The sequence below is a fragment of the Atractosteus spatula genome, chromosome 5 (genome assembly GCF_055471065.1).
Source record: "Atractosteus spatula isolate fAtrSpa1 chromosome 5, fAtrSpa1.hap1, whole genome shotgun sequence".
NCBI classification, from domain to species: Eukaryota; Metazoa; Chordata; class Actinopteri; order Semionotiformes; family Lepisosteidae; genus Atractosteus; species Atractosteus spatula.
Genome location: NC_142710.1, coordinates 32,245,259 through 32,268,208, shown reverse-complemented (window position 1 = coordinate 32,268,208; position 22,950 = coordinate 32,245,259). Strand labels below are relative to the sequence as shown.

The following is a 22,950-nucleotide window of genomic DNA, read 5'->3' as shown; positions in this document are numbered from 1 at the left end:
CCTTCCTGATTTCTTATTTTTTTGCATGTTTGTCACACTGAAATGTTTCAGATCATCAAACAAATTGAAATATTAGACAAAGATAACACAAGTAAACACAAAATGCAGTTTTTAAATGAAGGTTTTTATTATTAAGGGAAAAAAAAATCCAAAACTACATGGCCCTGTGTGAAAAAGTGATTGCCCCCCCTGTTAAAACATAAATAAACTGTGGTTTATCACATCTTTGGAAAGCTGGGTTCAATTTCTCTAGCTACACCCAGGCCTGATTACTGCCACACCTGTTCTCAATCAAGAAATCACTTAAATAGGACCTGCCTGACAAAGTGAAGTAGACCAAAAGATCCTTAAAAGCTAGACATCATGCTGCGATCCAAAGAAATTCAGGAACAAATGAGAAACAGAGTAATTGAGATTTATCAGTCTGGAAAAGGTTATAAAGCCATTTCTAAAGCTTTGGGACTCCAGCGAACCACAGTGAGAGCCATTATCCACAAATGGCGAAAACATGAAACAGTGGTGAACCTTCCCAGGAGTGGCCGGCCGACCAAAATTACCCCAAGAGCGCAGCGACAACTCATCCAAGAGGTCACAAAAAACCCCACAACAACATCCAAAGAACTGCAGGCTTCACTTGCCTCAGTTAAGGTCAGTGTTCATGACTCCACCATAAGAAAGAGACTGGGCAAAAATGGCCTGCATGACAGAGTTCGAAGACGAAAACCACTGCTGAGCAAAAAGAACATAAAGGCTCGTCTCAGTTTTGCCAGAAAACATCTTGATGATCCCCAAGACTTTTGGGAAAATACTCTGTGGACTGATGAGACAAAAGTTGAACTTTTTGGAAGGTGTGTGTCCCATTACATCTGGCGTAAAAGTAACACAGCATTTCAGAAAAGGAACATCATACCAACAGTAAAATATGGTGGTGGTAGTGGGATGGTCTGGGGCTGTTTTGCTGCTTCAGGACCTGGAAGACTTGCTGTGGTAAATGGAACCATGAATTCTGCTGTCTACCAAAAAATCCTGAAGGAGAATGTTTGGCCATCTGTTCGTGACCTCAAGCTGAAGCGCACTTGGGTTCTGCAGCAGGACAATTATCCAAAACACACCAGCAAGTCCACCTCTGAATGGCTTAAGAAAAACAAAATGAAGACTTTGGAGTGGCCTAGTCAAAGTCCTGACCTGAATCCGATTGAGATGTTGTGGCATGACCTTAAAAAAGCGGTTAAGGCTCGAAAACCCTCCAATGTGGCTGAATTACAACAATTCTGCAAAGATGAGTGGGCCAAAATTCCTCCACAGCGCTGTAAAAGACTCATTGCCAGTTATCGCAAACGCTTGATTGCAGTTGTTGCTGCTAAGGGTGGCCCAACCAGTTATTAGGTTTAGGGGGCAATCACTTTTTCACACAGGGCCATGTAGGTTTGGATTTTTTTTTCCCTTAATAATAAAAACCTTCATTTAAAAACTGCATTTTGTGTTTACTTGTGTTATCTTTGTCTAATGTTTCAATTTGTTTGATGATCTGAAACATTTCAGTGTGACAAACATGCAAAAAAATAAGAAATCAGGAAGGGGGCAAACACTTTTTCACACCACTGTATATGCCAACTTATGTTATGTTATATCTGTTATGTCGTAAAAGAATATGTATGAAACAATCCCACAATGAGCTTTTTTTCTTTCTTAAGTGAACAAATTGGTAACATTTCAGCTAACATGTCTGAATAAGGAAAGTTATGAAACTCAAGAGATTGGAAGAGGGTTCATACCAATTACAGATCATATTCAATCTTTCAAGAGCTGGAAACAATTCAAAAACATACCGCAGAAAGTTAAAACAGATAGCCTGTGTTAAGAAGTCATCTGGAAAAAAACTCCCAATATATACGCAGGATTTCCCCTAGGCTTCAGTATATGTACAGTAGGTGTCTGCAACATTTGGCTAATTCCTGTCCTCTCTAAATGGCTTTGGCTTTCTGTAGAAGTAGCATTAAAACATTAAAGTTATTTTAAGGACTTACTGAATCAGTATTCTCAGGCTCTTAATGTGAGATGTGCTGATTCAGGCCTTTTTTTGCTGAAGACCAGGCACTGTGCAATGGGTGAATAAGCCTCATGTGTAGCACCAGGTCTGTGGAAATTGCTGAGCTTAGACGCTCTATGACTGTAGGTATTTTTTTAAGTTCAAGTTTATTGTCATTATACTCGTATACAGGTATATGGTATAATGAAATGCTATTTAGCTAGGTCTCAGACAGAAAGAAGTATGAAAAAACAACAACAACAACAATACAATTGTATAAGAAAAGAAAGACAGAGACAACAGGCAATGTGCAAAACAACACCAGGTAACAGGTAATGTGCAAAACAACATCAGATGTGCAAAATCATACATCAACAGAATGAAATAAAGGATAGAAAATTATGGGGAGTGAGCTTCTTGACATGTGAGGTGGAGGTAGATTTCAATGTGTGTTTGAGTTTTGGTAAGAGAGAAGGCACTGTGAGGTTCAGATCGTAGGTGAGAGAGGCTGGGAGTTTAATAGTTTGATAGTGCGGAGGTAAAAACTGTCGCTGAGTCCGGTAGTCCGGGCCCGAATGCTCTGGTACCATTTTCCAGATGGTAGAGGGTCAAACAGTCTGTAGCTGGGGTGTGTGGGGTCTTTGATGATGCTTGGAGCTTTCCTCAAGCACCATCTGTCATGAATGTCCTGGATGGATGGGAGAGCATATACCTCTCTCTTTTTTCTGCATAGACCGAGTGCATGAAAACCATTGCTGCTACGATTATTTCTTACCTGTTCTTCACTGCTTTATTTATTCTTTAAAAAATCTCGCATCTTGTTTGCCTCCTTCCCTTCCCCGACCCTTGTTCCTCTTCAAGGTCATAGGTTGCCTGAGATCACTTCATCATCATCATCTTGGGGGCATCAAAGTCCTATCAACTCTGATTCCTTTGGATGCAGAAGCTCCTTGTCACTTCCTCCACATACGTAACTGCCATGTCCATTTGCCCTCGGCTCCCAGCTTCTATGACAGTCAAGCACCATCGAAATGACTATTATCTGTATTGCACAACCATTGAGCACACCATGTATGTGATCATGGGGGCAAGACAGAATGTCTAGCTCACAAAGTTGACATGTCCAGTAGCTTTAAATGAAGGTCTTGTGACCCTAAAATCTTGCAGTTCTTCTGGGTCTGAAATAGATACTGTTTCACAATCGGTCTATAGCGGCTCCCGGCCTCATCCTTTCGGATTCTTCCATAGCGGTTGGGAACCGTACAGCGCCGTCAATATTGCTTTTTGGGGGCACTCAAAGTCCAAAAAAACTTTACATTTCCATGATAAATAAAGACACTCCAAATCTTTACACACTCTGAGATTCCTCACCAGTGTCCACCACCAATTGGCAGTTCGTGCTGCTACTATTTTTGGTTACTTGACTATTTTGCAGATTCTCTTTCATTTCCGAAATATAATGCCTAACAGTTCAAAGTACTCACCATTCATTATTTCTTACATTTTAATACTTAGTTCTGCAGTACTTCTTTTAAGGGCGATTATTCCTTGTCCTGCAGCCAGGTAATAAGCCCTCAGCCAAGTGAGTTGAGCCAAGGTTTCTTCTGCCTAACTCTTCTGCACATTCCTAAATGCATTTTCTTATTGGGTCATATTGTTCCTTGTGAAATGAGGATAGACAAGTGTATTGGATATAGAGGTCATGGTATGTTTGCCTTATGCTACAGTTCCCTCTAAAGGTTTAGGTTTCCACAATGTGTGAATTGCTGTCAATATTACTTGCTGAAATGTGTGAATATGCCAGTCTTCTCCAGCAGTGCAGTACAGTACAGTGAAGCAGGTGCTGCATTTTTATTCCAGAATCCAAAGGATGTTCTTGTCACCCACTTCAATGCAGATAGCAAAATAGTAACAAAATCTAACATTGTGAATACTTATGCTAATGAAATTAGAACCAGCAACATGCACAAATCACTGTGGGGCATTCACCATCAGTGTCAAAGTTTACCCAGTAAAGAACTGGTTACAGCGCAGTGTGCTGCTTCCCTACCCACTTGACTGTCCTGATCCTGAACCATCAAATGTTCATCCGTGTGTTCCAAAGCCAGACCGAACATGTGGATGGCAGAATCCACAACATCTTGAAGCCATGGAAGAAAACTCACTCCCCCGGCTCTGAAATGTGTTTTGTGGTACTTCACATATTCATATTCCTATGCTGTATAAAGCAGGTCTGGAATTGTCCCTCACACAAAGCCCACATTGTTTTCAAATATGTCTCAGTGGGATGATTTAGGGCTGTAAATTCTGGGACACCAAAATTTTACTGAAATTCAAAAGTAATATTTATTCATGCACACAGTATATTTGATTACAGTGGCAAAGGTGTCTAGGTGGGAACAGTTCTGTTTAACAAAGCTACGTGCATAGTGTTGAATATCTATTTTTTGTGTAATATGAGACAGTCAAGAAATCAATTAAAGTGAAATTGAGTTTCATGATCAGTTTATAGGCCTTTGGTTAATCAAGAGATAGCCTCTTTTTAGTTTAGCTTTTGGAAGTCACTCTTTTTTAACATTTGAATAATTTGCAACCTGCTGCGTCATTAAGAATGGAAAAGTAATTGTTTTCAGAAAAAAAACATGGAATCGATTGGAAAAAGATTCAAGGTGTCCACCTTCTTTATTCTGTAACCAGTGAATTGTTTTTTTTAACTTCTTTTACCAAACAGATTTAATTTGAAATTGAATCAACAAGCTTTGATTGTTGGGGGGAAAAAAACAGTAGACTAGGAAACCTTTGTGCAATTTATAGTTATCAACCTTATAAGGCATTTTATATTTGTATTTATTGTAACTGTATGGTAGAATATTAGCATTGTAATGGAAGTTACATTTTTTTTTTGTTAGCAGCATCCTTGAAAATTAAACTGGCTGTTTTTCAGAGTCGAGATAGTAGCATTTAAACTGTAATCTTTTACTATTTATGGTCAAGAATTGAAGTGAAAGGCCTTTGTTCTCAAGTCATTATAATGTGGTAAATGCTGTGTTGGTGCCTATTTTCATAGAAGACCAGAGTCAGAACTTTCAGGTGACGTGCCTAAGAATGGTTCAAATGAAAGGAGGCCATTTGGCCCATCTGACCTATCCAGCAGTCGTATCACTCTGCAGCTCACAACTGGCAACCCACTGAAACTAAACAGGTGTGAGCCTGGTCAGTACCTGGATGGGAGACCTCCTGGGAAAGCTAAGGCTTCTGCTGGAAGAGGTGTTAGTGGAGCCAGCAGGGGGCGCTCACCCTGCGGTCCATGTGGGTCCTAATACACCAGTATAGTGATGGGGTCATTTTATTGTTAATAGGCACTGTCCTTCGGATGAGACGTAAAACCGAGGTCCTGACTCTGTGGTCAGTAAAAATCCCAGGGTGTTTCTCAAAAAGAGTAGGGGTCCTGGCCAAAGTAGGGGTCACCCCAGTGTCCTGGCCAAATTTCCCATTGGGCCTTACCAATCATGGCCTCCTAATAATCCCCATCTATGAATTGGCTTCATTACTCTGCTCTCCTCCCCACTGATAGCTGATGTGTGGTGAGTGTTCTGGCATACTATGGCCGTCATCGCATCATCCAGGTGGGGCTGCACACTGGTGGTGGTGGAGGAGAGTCCCCATTACCTGTAAAGCGCTTTGAGTGGAGTGTCCAGAAAAGCACTATATAAGTGTAAGCAATTATTATTATTATTTTGTTAGTGTCTTATTAATCCAAGGATCTCATCCAGCTGTTTCTTGAAGGAAACTAGGGCTTAGACTACAACCACATGGCTTAGTTCTACACTCCCACAACCGTTTGAATAAAGTAGGGCCCCCTGTTCTTGGTTTTAAATGCACTGTATTTTTTTTAAGATTAAGATTTATAAGTAATAAAGAAATACTGGTACACAAATTATGATGAGACAGTCTATGAAGAACTTTTGAATAAAGTTTTGTGAGACATGTTGCAAAATCTGTACGTTTCATTAGAAACTTGCATGAAACAAAATTAGTCCCAAGCTGTGTAAGTTCAGAATGTTTTTGATGGATTTAAATCTTTTTATTCAGAAGAGTTTGAACTTTGTGGGATTTTGGCCTAGTGACTGCAGAAAAGACCTTGGCAAGCTTGCTTATGATAATAGATGGGATACTGAGAGTAATTTAGTATGTGGCGTTTCTTTTTTATCAGAGTCGTACTGTCCGCAATATAAAAGGATTTTATGAATCTCTAATTAGTGAAGCCTTTACTTAGACCAGCATTTTCATGACTTGGTAGGGAAAAGCTATTGGGTTTAAATAAAAAAAACAAACTTTTTTTCTGTTGCACTGCAAATTTAAGAAGACACGGGGGCAAAAATATTTTGGGAGGTTTTTGCCTGAATACCAGATACCCAATTATATGCTTCCCTAAGATTTTGCCTGTATTCTGACAACGCCCTTTCAAGGCCTCAGTATTTATATTCTTTGTAGTTTTTGTTCATTCCCAGAGGCACCCTTCCCTTGTGCTGACTAGAAAGTTGATCATGCTAGCTGATTATTGTTATGTGAACAATGACTATTGTTCACTGCCGGTCTAATCTGAGACGGTTGCTGTGGAAAAGGAAAAAAAGAACCTGCTCAAGCCGGGGTAATGTAATGCAGACCAGCCTGTGATCTTTTTCACCGTAAGCAAACTTGTCGGTTAACAACTCCAACAGTCTAACTCAGAAACATTGTTGAAACGCATCAGGTTTTGTTCTGTTGACGTCCCTGTGTATTGAAAAATCTCTGAAAAATATCTGCATGACATAATAGGAACAATGGGAAATTCAGTTAGCAAACATTTAAAAGTGTGAAGCTTTTGTTGTTTTTAGTTTTTGTCTAGGAAACGATGGTTATGTGTTGCGACTTGTTGAAACGTGAAAGGCTGCATTGTAAACTACATAGATTACTATGGCTAGATGGGCTACATAGTAAACTTTGATCCCAGTTTTATGGTTTACAAAATTCTCAGTTTTTATCAGCTGCAAACTGAGAAGAGGGATCTTACACGGAATCACGGATTAGAAGACTGACGTAATTTTAAGTTTGACTTTTGTTCCCCCCAAGCCCATGCAAAATGCTGGATTCATTTCCTAGCTGTCCATATGTTGTGTTCCCAAAATAATCAAAAGACAATTTAGGGGTAGAAGTGGCAGTGAATGAAAGTTGGCCATTTGGTCAATAAAAAGGACAAAAAATCTTGCAGTTTCACTTGCAAAATTGTTGGTTTTGAGGGAAGTAACTCTTTACTGGTTAGATGCCTTTTTGGCATCAATTGCTAATGATAAGCAAAATGTTATTTGAACAATTTATCTCCTGAAAGACAGGATAAAGTTCATTTCTCAGGGACACATCTAAGCTTGACCTTTGAGCTACTTTGAGTCTTATTCAGTCAGCATTTTGTATACAAAAAATATTTCATCGATAGTTTGAGTTTGCATATGCACTTGATATATAGGTATATTTGTGTGGTATCAGTGTGATTCCCAGAAGTGCATATGACTGTCGGACAGGGACTAATGCAGTCTGTTGTGTATGTTTGGAGTTTTACTTTGAAACCCATTACACAGAGACATTAGTCACTCTAATGTCTGTGTCTGTACTCAGTCTAATTTTGTGTATCTGATGCAATATTTATTACACAGATAAAAGCTCTCTACTGTAGAGGCATTTCAACAGTTTTCAGAACCCATTATGAAACATCTCATAAAATTATTGGATCAATAAACATCTAGCCCACCACAATGAGAAAAATGTGCAAGATACTGTAGCCTTCTCTTGTTGGGAATGTATAATTTACCCATTTGTCATATACAGTACAGACAAAAGTGTGTATATATATAATCTTCAAAACATTAATTTCAGACATATTCCTAGTGCTATTGCTCACCGTGTTCTGAAGTGCTGCACTCTTTGGCAATATAAGTTCAATTTCGTTTCCTGTCAGAGTATTATTGCTTGATATTTTAGGTACCATACATTTATTTGTTCAAAATGTCTTAGAAGTTTTTAAACGTGTTCGTCTTTATAACCATATCACTTATATGGAACATGTCAGAACAGAGCAGGGATCAACAAGGACTGCACACAGTGGTTCAGATCAGGTCTTTGATCTCACTTCAAATCAAGGTGTGTTTTATAAGTGTTGTACGTTCTCTTAGTTTAAAGGTACAATTAGATCTCCACTTGCAGCATCATGCTAAATTCTGTCGTCGTTTGAAAGGTGAATCCTGAAGTCTACTCAACCGGGCCAGTATGTGAATACATCTTTAATATACTAATTTCTTAAAATCTGCCCTCCTGTCCCAGAGACTCTCTTATGTGTTTCCCCTTCATAAAATGCTTTTCTCCCTGTAACTCTATTTGCTTTGACCTCTGCCTGCTAGTCTGTCACTAGCTATTTTTTTCCATGGATTTGGTAGATGAAGTGGATTAGAAAATCAGCATTGTTGATACTGGGCCTTTTATCAGTTAAGTAACCATATTTAATTTGCCCTCACTGGGGGGGGGAAACAGTATCTTGCTCCACTTTTAACATTCTATGAGAGAACTCGGTGAATATGAGCTCTAAACTAGAAATCCTCGTAAAAAAATACATCCATTAGTATTTCTAAATTATGGATGAGTCTTCAGTTGAAACTGCTACTATAAGCATAGTGCTTTTGAAATGTTGATAGTTATAAATTTAATGCATTTGGGAATTATTTTTGAAACTTACATTTTGTGACAGATATGCAACATAAGCATATTGTACCTGGTCTTTCTCTGTTTAAATGCAAGTGTCTAAATCTGCCATCTGCTTCCTCATATATAATTAACTTTGTTGTATAGACATTGATCAGGATGTCTTGAGCATGCAGATGAGTGTGTCCTCGTAAGAAAGCTATAGGTTCCACATTTGGTAAGGTTGGGTGTTTCCTGATAAATAGACCTAAAGTACTTGCATATGTTTATAGTAAAGGTTTAGAAACCACTCACAGAGAGAAAGGGGGGAATATAGATGGTTATTTTTCACTTTGAAGAGTTCGTCTTTAAAAATGCATTACAAACATTAAGAAACTTGGCATTTGATCTTGTCCATCAGTGGCCCTGACTGTCCTTCTGTTAATTATGTTGTTCCAAATGGGGACAAAACCAGTCTGTAGTTAATTGTTTTGACCTTGCCTGATTTCTGCTTTGTTATATAAGAGTTGCCTCTTTTACTCATAATTGATTAATATCACCAACTTCCATTTACTTTTCTTGATGGGTCTTCAGCTGCTTACTTTTGTTTAAATATAGTCTTAGTTGATGTTTGTCCTTTGCTGTGACTTGTGCTGCAGTTGAAATGAAGGTCAGTTAAAACAAGAGCAAGAGACTTAATTAACAAATGACTGCACTGCACGATGGGCCCCCTTCAAGGCAGTTGCTAAATGTTATATGCAAACATCCCATTTCTAAAGTTTCTGAGATATATTAATGAATTAACTTGAGTGGTGTCTGTTTTTAATTACTTTGTAGATCCACAAAGTTTGCACTTGTAGATCGCTATAAATTTAGCCTACACGTGAATGTACAAACTGAGTGTTTGTGTTTATATAATTGGATGTTACATTCTAAATGTAATGTGATTTGAAAGCCATAAGGAATGCAACTTTTAACAATATAGGATTAGCTTGGATTGGATTTGGCAGGCATGCGTTTTAACTGTGAAATAAATTGGGTGTTAGTTTAATCTAGACTGTGAATCATGATTCTTAAATTATCTAAACAAGGCAATTATCTAATGAGTCATTTTGCATGCTTGCTTGGTAAATTTGAAACTGTTGTTATCTGGTGTATTTGGATGTTATCTTTCTTGTTACATATCACACCATGCAAGGATAAAGGTTATTCCAAACATTGTATGGATCCAGTGTAGGCAAACCATCTTTTTGTTGATAGAATCAACATTTTACTGGTGAAAAGCAATATTATGAGTTTAAGTGAATGCATATCTTGTTATTGTAAGACTGTTTTACACTACACAAATATTGTAAATGCCTACTACTTTTTCTGTTGTTTAACTCTGGTCTCATGTATGAATACATTACAATTGCCATATTGCAAGTAACACATACATTATCATATGTGTGTGCAATAAATACAGTGGATGTACTTAAGATGTGAAACAACTGTAAAGTCAACCCTTTGCCTAACCCTTCCTTGAAAACAGTTTTCAGATGCAAATCCAGATTGGTGTCATTTTTTTCCATCTGTTTGAGCTACTGAATTCCTCTTTGTGTTGCTTTCAATAGTGTTTTTCTAGTTCGCACTGTAACATCTGAAGGAAAATACCACTCTTGATAAAATTTTAAATAACGTTTTTAAAAGCATTTATTCTATTTTCAAGTAAAAAAATGTATTCAATAACTGCTGACAGGAAACCTACTAAGATGGTGGAAAAGAGTATTTAAAGAATCGTAATGTTATGTGCTTTGATTGCCACGTTAAGCAATGAATCCAATTTAAAAAGTTTCCACAAAAGCTAGCCTGTGTCAGGCGCAGGTCCCTGTCATGTTTGCGGCTGTGTCTGAAGAACTATACACTATCGCCTTAAGAAAGTTGAAGTGCATTAATTTAAATGTTTCAATACCCCTTACATTTTTCCAGACTGCCTTGGAAGTGTATAAAGAAATGATTCTGATGTATCTGGAAGAAGGCCGGAAGTTTGTGAATACGAAGTGCGAAGGGCTGGAAGCTTGGCAGATCATCGGGGTGACAGTTGGCTCTACTCTGCTGGCAGTTTGGCTCCACGGGTTCCTCTTTCAGCAGGAGAGTGAGTACAGAGGTCACACTCGGTTTGGAATAAGGAGTAGTTTTCTATAGACATATTGTGGCTACTGGGGATTGCTTTAAAGTTAGCTGTTCAGTTGCCTAAAATATTTACTTTTGATCTATTGAAAAACATATTTTCAATAATTAATGTTGATTTCATTAATATTCTTCATTTTAGAATCCAAGATGATGAATGAGAAAAAAATGTTATAACCAACTCTGCATGTTCTGTTGCATTCTTTAGCATGCGTGGTGCCGAGTATGGTTTTTTTCCCCAGTGTTTAATCATAGACTCCAGTATAGCAAATGTATGTTTTCTTTTCTGTGGGAATTGTCGGTGCTTTATAATTGGAAATGCTTCTGTTTCCGTGCAAAAACCAGCAACACAGAGGTTCTTGGTAACGTTCATAGATCTCCCTTTATGATTCATAGATGCACACATCTTTAATGTGAAAATATGGAAAAAAAGATTTCAGTAAAAAATCAGGGGTAGATTTGCTTATCACCACTTGCACGCTGTAAGCCTGGTTAAAAACTCTTGACAATGTGCAGCTAAACATCTGATAGAGTCGGCTTAATTGTGAAAAAGTAATTTTGTCACCTTCTAGGCTTATGTCATCAGAACTCAGAAACCAGGCAGGGCTGGGATGGATAAAAGTGATGTTGGGCCAGTTGGAGGCATTCTTTTCCAAAGTTTCCAAACCAGTGTACATGGTCGATTGTTGTGTATCCAATTAGAATGGTGACAAAGGAGCACTGTGCTGTGGAGATGCTGTCCTTTGGCTGAAATGTTAAACCATGGTCCAGACTGCCTGAATGTTAGAGATTCCGTAGTACAGTTCATAAGAGAAGGATGTCAATGCTGGTTTCACTCTGGTCTTGTACTGCCTGGCCCACCTAAAGTGCCCCTTAATTCAGGTGGTAAAGCACTTTCTTCCTTCACCTGATGAATGAAGTGGTTCCGCTACTATATACAGTATAAAGCCTTCTGAGATCCTTCAGAATAAAAAAGTTCTATGTAAATGTGAGGAATTATATTTTATAATTAAAATATGTATAACTCTTGATATTTTTTATGATAATTGATGATATTTTTTTACCACTTGTTAAGCCCACACTTCATCATGAACAGAGTTTTCTCCAATAGATATAATGTATGTAATAATTTTTCAGTTTCATACATAAATTAGTGGATGTATTTAAAGGATGAAGTTCATTTTAATATGGGACCTGTATATGTTTTATACAGAAACAAAGTTTTTTTTCCCCCCAGTTAATCAAATAATTAAATTAAGCAGGTCTGGAAGGATAAAAACAAGCTGTACACTTACTGTAACCTTGGAAAGAGTTTAATGCTGCTATAACATGTTTCCTGTCTAAGGACAGGTCTGGAAACTAGTATTCAACATTGTGTTGGTCTCAGAAATCAAAATCCAAGGATTGTGTTTTAATGGAAGAATGCATATAATTTTGCACAATATCCCTGATTTTTTAATATTAAATGAGTCATAAGCTGGTGACTAGAGCAATAATTGACAGTCTTTTCAAAGTGTGAAGATTAAGTCACCAAGATCTTTGATCTGAAATAAATTGTTGATGTTCTTCAAGCTGCAGTATATGGTAGCTGTTAGTCTTGGTGTTTACATAGATGAGTATATTGAAGATTGGGACGGCACTGAAATATTGTACCATAAAATAATGGTTATTATTGGTTATTAAAGTATGTTATTACTGTTATTGAAGAAAACACTGGTTTGGAAATTTGGCTCATCTTTTGATATAATTGCCAAGTTTTGAAAGTACACACAAATGAAGGCTAAATTTGTTACTCCAAGATGCTTTGGAAATCTGTGCTTTTGTCTCATGTATTTTTATCCAGTATTTAACATCTGCATTTTTAAGTTACTCTTATCAGGTCATTTTGTTAACTATTTCCTACCATGTATCCTTCTTATTTTTTTTTAAGAAGTGTTTGCTATGTTTGAATGAACCCAAATGTTAAGGGATTGTAATTCAGTATATCTGTTTAGGTTTCCAGTTCGTATATTGGAGAAATTGATTATATTTCTTTTGTTCTGTCTGCCATGAGAACATGTTTATGAAGATTATTAACTGTAATGCTGATCGTTTTAGATAAAAAATTGCGTATAGCATATATCAAGTTCACCTAGATGTTAGATTTTTTAAAATCATTACAGGAGCTTTTATCAGGTGCATGCAATTATTTATCTATTCTTTAAACTAGCTTCTAAAGGGATAAAGGTTGGTTTTATTGTGGTGTTAGTCACGTGAATGATCTTGACTTTTAGATACATGTTTTCAAATTAATTATTCACTTTTCTTTGCATTGCAGGCTTGACATCAAGAATAAAGAAGCAGTGTTTTAGGATTATAAGAAAAATTCCTTTTGTTGGGGCCACAGTATGTTTATTTAAAATCTTCCTATGAATTTTCTTTAAAATATTTCTCATTAATTCCGTATCTTGCCTATATATCATTCTTATGTTTTTCCATAAAATGTTTATTCCTTAATGTGCATGGAAAATAATTTTAACACATAAATAATGAACAACATGATAAAAGAATAAATACTTCAGAATAGACTGCTAATAAATGCATAATACATTCTAATTATATATTCATAGTTCACAAAAATCAGTTGCAGTTCTCTGCAATTCTCTGCAGTTTATTTATCCTGGAGTGCTAATATACTGTATTTATGATCTTTGCTGTAGCATTTACCCAAAAGTCTGCTTTTATACTGAAAATCAAGCCTTCAACATCTTCACGTGCAAACAGCTGAATTATTCAATTTGTAAAAGCCTGAGTAAGATGACTGTGACTCATCTGTTTGTTGTCTGAGATCTGCAACTCCTGCAGCAGACAGTTGAGCAAGCAGAGTACTGCAATAAGCATAAGTTTACTCCAGGTCATTATCTTGTAGTAACCTTCAGTATACTGGAAGGTGTTTTATATATGTTATGTTTTTACCAGTAGACTTCAGCATCTCATTCTGTCTTGATGTAGTGAATTTGGTTTTTCTCTAATATGTACTGTAGGTTTGCATGTCCAAATGTAGTCGACTGCTTTACCACTAGATTTAAAGGTACCCATCTAACTGTCACTTACCACTGCACTGCATAATGATGTGTGTCCAAAGTCCTCATGTCTCATTTCAAAAAGGTGTGACTCTCCTTTTTAAAGTTTTTTTTTACATTCTAATTATGCATGGTTTTTTAATTAAGGCGAATATTAATTATTGAAAGAGAAGTTGGATCTTTGATGCATTGTCCTCTTTGATGGTGTTCAGCATGCTCTGTTTGTTTCCAGATCCAGAGTCAGCTGAACAAGGCTCTGGATGACATGGCTTCCAGCTTGTTCACCCTGAAGGAAGGGATGAGTTACACCCACTCCCTACCCTCCCAGGGGCTCACTCAAACACAGGTGCTGGAGAAGCTCAAAGAGTACAGTGCGCTGGGTGAGTGCTGCTCTCGCAGGTTGCTTTGGCCTCTTTGCAAAGTTTAAACATGGGTCTAGTGATCAGATCTAAGCCATTAATGTTAAAGTGCAAAGAAAGCCCCCATGAAAAATGTCAGTATTTTGTTTAGGTGATCTATTACATTTTGAAATGGTGTGCCTTTAAATTTGTTGTGTAGTTTATATGAGAGTTAAAAAGTTACCAAAAGGAGGGATAGTGGTAGAAAAGTCTGTTTTCTCAAAAACAATCGTTACTTTGGTTTTCTGGAAATTAGAAATACAGAATGTTTATTTTTTTAGTTTTAAGATGTCTTTGTATTGCAAAAAAATGAGTCTGAACTTTAGAACTAAAACCATAAAGTTTCTTTTATACACAAAAAGAATGTAATGTAGATTCTTAGTACAGTATGTAGTTTGAGTCACACTGATTTGCTTGCACGTGTTCTTTAAGCCTTAATTTTAAAAGAGGATTTTATTAGCTGTGGCGTGGGACAATGGGGTTGATAAACGTAGTCTGACATGACTTCTGAATCTGTGCAGGAGATGTCCGGTGGGAAGAAGGCTGTGTTTCGGGAACCGTGTACAGTGGAGATGAGAAGCTTACAGATCTCCTTGTGAAGGTGAGCAGATCCAAGAGTTCCTGCCAGTGAGGGAGGAAAAGCACCTTTCACTGAGCCTCTGGGTGAAGGTGTTCTCTGAAGCAACCTTTTTAGACTTGTGGATCATTACACACCTGTATGTTGTGAAAAACAGTCCTGTCACTGGAAAGAAGACAACCGCCACTGGCCATGACTAGACTTGCGCTATTGAAACTATACCAACAGCAGCTGTATCATAGCTTATTAATGTAGTTTCGTTATAGATGAGTTTAAATGAGGCTGTAGGTGATTGTTTCTTTATGCTGACTATTACTGGGGGCAGGGAATAGTGCTTAGAGTCTGAACCAATTATGTTCAAATCCTAAGTAGGACCCTGTTGTACCCTTGAAAAAGTACATCCCTTTTATTGATCCAATAAAATATCTTTCTGTTTAAATGGGTACGAATCTAAAAATTATTGGATAAACATGTCAGCCAAATAACTAAATTTGGATCATTCATGCAAATGACAAGTCACTCACAGTCATAAATATTTTTTGTCGGCTGTTATATGCACTGATAAGTAGGTAAATTTTGGTAAAGTAATTTTACTAAATTCATTGCTTAACCTTTTAGCAAGGAGTGTTTTTGTAGATATTCTGCCATTAGGCTTATTTTAAGTAGAAGTTTCCCCTCAAATTGTCATATTTCTGTTATTTAAATACAAACATAAATAGGTTCATAAATACCAATTATGTTTTTTGCTCTGTCTAAATATGGTGCCGTATAAAAATCTGCTCTTATAAAATGCAAATAAAGTGGACATCTACTTTGGTGGATTGATGAAGCACTGTTGAAATAAGTCACTCTTACTCCATCTCTGTGATGAAACCTATTGGATTAAGATTTTCAGTTTGTAGAACAAATAGTTTTAACACTAAGCTTTTTTTAAAGTCTGTACTGTATGGACTATGATTTTTAAAATTGGTCCACTTCAATTCAAAATCAAGTCCATTGGAATGTAAAAGGCAAACTGAAAGAGTGTGTGCCATAGGCTTTATGCCTGATGAGCATTCAGATTATCCAATAAGTATACTGTTTTGTTTGAAAATTACAGAGTTGGGTATAAATGATTTGATTTGCCTTATTTGTCTCTCATTTAATCTGCAATCAGTTACACTGCCCTCTGTATACTGGCATCAAATCAGACATCCATCCGTTTTGTTTGGTTCTACTCATTTGCTCTGTGGCTCCATCAGTTTAATCCGCTGATGGTTATGTTCTCAGGTCTATGGGGAGTTTGCCTGGTCTAATCCTCTGCATCCGGATATTTTCCCTGGAGTGCGCAAGATGGAAGCGGAGGTGGTGCGGATGGCCTGTACTCTCTTCCACGGCGGTCCTCAGTCCTGTGGCACGGTTTGTGTTCCTGATTTCGGTTGTCACGGAAGACTCTGAAACCTGCTTTAAACTCAAAACAGATTAAAGTACAATTTGTTTTGATTGAGGTTAAAGAAATAATAATGTGGTCTTCTTACTTTTCTGCCTGCTTCAACCCACAATCACTGAATTTGTCAAGAAGTTAGTTGCTCAGTTATTTAAGCTTATTTCTGAGTTTTATCCCAAATGATTTAATCTTGCGCTACTAAAAGTACTACATATAAACCTAGAAATGAGTATTTCATTTTTCTTCATTTAAGCAAATAATCGGAAGAGTCACCAGGAACATGAAAAATAATCTTATGAATCATGTCTCAGTTCTTGTTTCATTATATTGTCTCATGTTTCTCCGTATAAATTCCAAACTCCAGGTTTTGTTTTTTTTTTCCCCCGATAGATTCTGTAAAGGCTATTTTGTTTTTGTTTTTTTTAGAATTATCCTTGTAAATGGATTTTATTTCGGTTTATTTCTTATCGTACATGTGACCTAAATGCCTGACTTTTTAGTAATGTTTGGATTTTCTGTCTAGCTTTGGGGTAGATGTAGAATTTTGCAACATAGATAACTTGTATTTGTTCTTGGCATTTTTATTTAATTTCTTACTTCATCATGATTTAGCAGTTTGTAGCACAACAGTATTGGGAATGTGACATGGTGCAAAGAATGCAGACTGCTCTTCATGATTCAGGGGAGAAAAATAATTAAGTACAGCCTTGGACTTCTGAGCAACTGGTCACGCTGTCAGTAGATCAGCACATTTTATTCTTGTGTAATAGCCCAAACCAAATATTTCAAAATTGGACAGAAAACATAAAGTAGTGTGGCACAACATTTTCTGTCTGGTTGTAATTAGTTCCTCAAAATATTTCTTCTCAAGGCTGGTAAATATTTGCAACAGCCCCATAACTGCATTTGTAATGATAAGCCTGTTTCATGTTAATGTTTCATTTCCAAATTCATGTTTAAAATTAAAAATATAAGATCATACGTTTTTTTTTATTTATAGAATTTAGTAAAATGGTTTAGCATTGGTCATGCGAATGAAGAGCTCTGTGCATATTCCTTGCTGCTAATGTTACACATTATAACTTTATATGTTGAACCAATTAGCTACAGTATTATTAACTTTAAGTATTATAAAGATTTGTGTAAGCTCCAGGTGTTTCAGAAAATATGTAATATTAAATTGTATTATAGTGCTGTTCACCCCAAAGGATCCTAAAGTCTTTTCACTTATAGAAGGGTTACATTTGATCCGTATCTGAAGTGTAGCTCCCACCTGGGTGACATGTGGCAGTAACCCAAGAACACAGCAAAACAGGTGAAGAGGAAAATTGCTTCTCCAGTTGAATTAAGGAGGAAATTTAGGCAGGCTAGATTGTGTTATCCCAATCTGGAATTTGGCCTGGACAATAAGGTCAACTCCCCAACTCTAATGAACAGTGCCATGAGGTTTTAAATGACCAAGTATTCTCCAGCACAGCGTCCCCTGTCACCATACTTGAATATTGGCTTGCAAGGCTACTACTTAAATGCACTACCATTATCAGCTCCCAGCACAACCTTATTTCACTACTTAGAACAAAAAATAATAATAAAGGTTTTATAGTTACATAATTTAACCAGCTTTGAAGAACACATAATAACTTAAAACCAAGAACATGAGGCACACATTTTACAAAGATTAAGTATTTAAACATTGAAAGTAATAAAAAACATTAATAACAATAAATAATGATAAACAGGATCTGTTACTTCCAAATTTTAGCCAATCATAATTTAAAAATGATTGCATTTAAACCTTGGTAGAAAGGAAATGCAGAAATAAGTATGAAAATAAGTTTTAAAAAAGTGTACCCAGTAACAAGGGAGGTGAGATCAGTAAGGCTACATTTTTATAAAAAACTTTCTATAATTCATTTTGCCTAGATTTTCAACCTTTGGTATGTTTTAATGACCTTGAGCTCTGAAAATCTTCTCTCTGCTCTTGCCTCTGTCACTGCTTTGGGGTAGTAAACAAAAAAGTTTTGTGAACTTTTGTGTCTAAAGTTCACAAAACTACACAAAATACAAGTTCATGAAATACAGGAGAAACCACAAGGAAAATGATGCATTTTAATTCAGATTCCGTATAAGCGCTGGACAGTCTTTTGTACTGTACAATTGCTTTCACGATTTTATTTGACCAGGCAGTGCCGTTTTTTATCCAGGCAACCCACAAATTGTCGGTGTACAATTTCCAGAAACATGAATTTTCTAGTAAAACACAGTCTACTTGAAAATGTGTCATCTCTACCATTTGCTAGCGGATCTGACATTATTACACGTATTGTGCATTATTGCAATGACTTGACTTGGCGTACTTCTGTTTTGAGGTCGCTTATCCTGCTCTTCTTTTCTGCGCTTCAGAAACATTTCGCATTGATCATGCTGGGTCATTTTATTTTTTGACTAGGCTTCCATTAGGATAATCCACAGCAGCAGCAGCAGCAGCAGAAAGAACCTCTATAGGGTCTTTTTTGCTCACAGTTGAATGTGCCGATTAAAAAGAGGTTGTGTCGCACATTGAGGGGGCCCCAGGCAGTCTCCTAGTTAGGCTATGCCAGGGGCCGGCCTGTTGGTGTGGAAATTCTGGTAAAGTGGAGAGATTGCCTCCTACTGGTCCAATAATACAACTTGTAGCAACTTAGCTAAGACCACAATAATGCATACACCCAGCTCCTAATATACAAAGCTACCTTTTGTTTTTAAGACACAGTGTTATTAATTAAGATCTAATACTAGAAGCTGAGTAGAAATTAAGTTTAATATTCTCAGATTTATTTATTGTAGAAATCTGATTCCTAAATGGCCGATTTTCTGGGTTAATTATACGTTTATGTAGTGATAATGAGGCTCAGCTCTGATTCCTTATGGCTATAATCAGGCAAGCTTTTTAGGTAGAATGCAAACCAAAACACCGTGAGAACATGAGTTAAAACATGGAAAAAAAAAGCAGTTCAATGCCTTCTGTATATAAGAAAAAATGACAATTGTAAGAGGTAAAGATCCTGCAGGAGCTGTGAGAGATGGATTAGTGATGGACAGAGCACAACAGCACCAGGCACAGGCAATGAAGTATTTACAGACTGTGATGTGTTTGTAAGTCATTATCAGTAGTTAAAACTAAGGTGTTAGGTGGATGAAGGACTCCTTAGCTTTGATATCTTGTAACTGCTGTCTAAAAATGCTTAATTGAGACTTAAGCTGTGGGAAAAATAAATCAGATTTAAAAAGTTTGCAAAGAACAAATATTAATGTCATGTTTATGAAAGGTCCTTAAATAAGGCCATTCTGGGTTCTGGGAATAGACCACAGGGGTTTTCCTATGATCCATTACAGTTTCATGAGCAAATTCCTCTTTCTGTCTGTATCAGATTGGGGAACTGAAGAATGCATATACTGTAGGTGTCCATAATTAGCTGCTTTCACCATTTACATACTTTCCAGTTTAAGAGTTCTCTAAGTTCTTATTTATAGTTGTGGATGAAATTTAAAGTACACTCTTTTTAATTATTCAGTCATATTTTATTATCTCGTCCTTCACAACAATTTGTCTCAGAACACTTATTAAATTAGTGGGTACCCTCATGAAGATGGTAAATATTGTTTCACCATCTGCATTATAAAATGCCTTGGCTTTGAGGGTTTACGATACAATCTTCAACAGCATGTCAGAAAACCTGTTAATACGAACTATTCATAAATCACACAAGACTACACGTTAACGGATCTAACAAGAGTGTTTTGTTAGTAGTTTACTGACTCATACTGTAAGCTGCAGATTTTAAATGGGAGAACAATAGGAAGCTGGAATTTGCTTTAGCAAATATCTGTGATTAAATAGGAGACTATACATCTTATTATCATAGAAAAAATAAGTGGGAGGATAACTTGCAAAACTGAGTTTGACAGATTTCACATGCAATTCCCCTGTTCTCTAACTCATCTTGGAAAAGATCACTAAAAGAAAGGAGATCATAACACTTAAATGCATATTTTATTTGAATAAAACCTGTTAAACAGTTTCCTGTGACAACAGTGTCAATGATATTAATTGCATGCATTATTCATATAAGTGAGATGTTCCCCTCTTTTAATTTGATTTTGCATTCACAGCTAAATATCAAGATAAAAGGTTTCGAAGCCCCAGTTGGCAATTTAAAACTTGACTAGAAGATTGAAAGTGGTTTACTCTGCTGAAGAGAGGATTGTAAAACTGAATTAATTTTGAATATGTTAACATTTTTTCTGAGGCAAGAGAAAAAGAAGTGATGCAAAAGTAAAGCAGTAGGTTGTTAATGGTGAAACCAAATACCATTTGCAATCAAATTGTTTAAGTAACAAGCTGTTGCCACTTTCTTGTTTTGTCATGAGTAGCCCATTTCCTTCTTTTTTCTTAAAATAATAATGGACAAAATTCTAAAAGTGAGTGAGCCCTACTGTAGATAGTGACGATGGGTTTGTTCAGAAATAACTATAATATTGAGGATTATGCAGAAGACGGAGAGCTTGTCCTAGAAATTCTTATGGATTTAAAATCTTTGAGTGATGAGGGATTAGAAAATGTTGTTAAATTTGCTCAGTCTATCCAGTTATTTCATGCCTCAAAAGCCTTTTATTAATTCTTTTTGTAATTTAGTTTCAGACACATTCCTAGACTTTATCACCTTTTTCAGTTGTAGCCCACTCTTCTTAAATCAGTGATGTATTGTAAAAAAATATTTCTTCTGTTTTCTGCACATCGCACAAAAGGGGTTAACAAATGCCGTTAAAAATACACAATGGTCTTCTTTGTGTTCTTGACATTTAGAGCTATCTTTATTGCTGATAATTGTTGCTTTTCTCTGTTGTTGCTTTTTTCATATTTTCATCTTGCAGATACAGATTATGGTGGTAATAATTGTTGCTTTTCTCTTAATGGTTTATTCCTATTTTCATAACTCAAGGGCAATAATCACACCTTTCCCAATGTTATCTGTATCTTGCAGATACAGATTATGGTGGTATTGAAGATTAAAACATTGTCCTCCGTGTTCCCAATACTTTAACCACACACAGTTTCACACTTACTGTAACTGAAAAACTGAAAAAAAAATTCCTTATTTTCAGTGAAGCTCAGAAAGTAAGCTGTGCAAAATGTGTAGGTTAACCAGATTTAATAAAATTTGAAATATTTATTTTACATTTATATTTGTTTTCTTCACATTAATGTCATGTGCCATTTTTGTATTCATAAACATCTCCGAAATGGAACATACGGATCAGTCTCTGGGCCATGTTCAGCTTTGTGCTTTCTTGTTCTCTTCATATACTGTTTTGTTTAGTACACTATTGTGTATTTCTACCCAATTAAACCTTTTGCCAAGTAGCTTTGTCTAAAATGAGCCATTTTACAGCATGAGGAAAAAACATGCAGCTTTTATAATCTTCCAGTGTACAGCATATTCATATTATATTATATTCATAGTATACATTTTTGCAGGTTTTGTTTCTACAGAGTGATGGAGGTTATATGTTTGAGAATGGCATATATGCTAGAAGTGATTTACTTAATTGGTACCTATGCCTTCTTCCAGGTTACCTCAGGAGGTACAGAAAGTATCCTGATGGCTTGCAAAGCATACAGAGATCTGGCACGAGAACGGGGCATCAAACACCCTGAAATGTAAGTTGCACATGAGTAAACATTTCTACAGTACATGTGTACGCACTGAAGTATCCATAATTTTGGAAATACAACATTCTCTTTAAATTGTGTTCTTGAAACTTTAACTTGTTGCTGGATATTCATAAGTTGTGTTATGCACAAGTAAATAAAATGGAGGCAGTGGTTTATTTTATTTGTGGTAATCCTATTATTTCATAGAAGGAAATATCAGTTGTACCACAAAATACACATATTGCCATTAAAATGCCAGCATATCAGCTGTACCCCATGGGAAGAATGTTTCAAAAAGGGACTATTTTGCCTTGGGGAAAATTAGAAAAATAACACTTAAGCTTGTTACACCCTTCTTCCTCCTATGCAAATATGTAAATTCAAAATGTGATCAGTACAGACTTGCTTTATAGAAGCGCTTGACTTGACTGTGCTTTAGTGATTTAAAGAGTGACATCTTGTGGACTAAAGTATGAACCACAATAACAAGCTGGAGAGTGATGAGGGAAGAACAACACAACATGGTCATCGCAATTGGTTCAATCCGCTATATTAATAATTATTACAAACATTGAGAGAACTTTTATGTATAGATTTCACACTTCTGCACATTTCTTATGTTTTGTGAAAACGTAATAGTCTGGCAATTAATGGGGAACTCAGAAGCACAACAGCTCTTTCATTACAGAATGAGGCAGTACTGAAAAGACTTATGGTGTTTGCAACCTTGGGAACCATTAGATACAGTGCAAAGGAGAATGCTAAACCTATTCCCCAGAGGAGTAGATAGTATTATTAGTCCTTTCCTGTTATTTTAATTCTCATATTGTCTAATACTACATTTTCGGTTTTCTGAAATTGGTTGTGTATAATGTCTTAATGACAT

General features: G+C 36.4%; 1 protein-coding gene across 1 annotated transcript in view; it reads left to right on the top strand.

The window, feature by feature from the left end:
• The window catches only part of sgpl1 (sphingosine-1-phosphate lyase 1), a 35,349-nt gene that overhangs the window by 1,771 nt on the left and 10,628 nt on the right, over window positions 1-22,950 (top strand). The window contains exons 2-7 of the mRNA XM_088917530.1: window positions 10,706-10,871; window positions 13,224-13,291; window positions 14,201-14,348; window positions 14,888-14,967; window positions 16,213-16,341; window positions 21,982-22,070. Of these exons, the coding sequence (XP_088773656.1) occupies window positions 10,706-10,871; window positions 13,224-13,291; window positions 14,201-14,348; window positions 14,888-14,967; window positions 16,213-16,341; window positions 21,982-22,070 (680 nt within the window). The remainder of the gene's footprint in view (window positions 1-10,705; window positions 10,872-13,223; window positions 13,292-14,200; window positions 14,349-14,887; window positions 14,968-16,212; window positions 16,342-21,981; window positions 22,071-22,950) is intronic.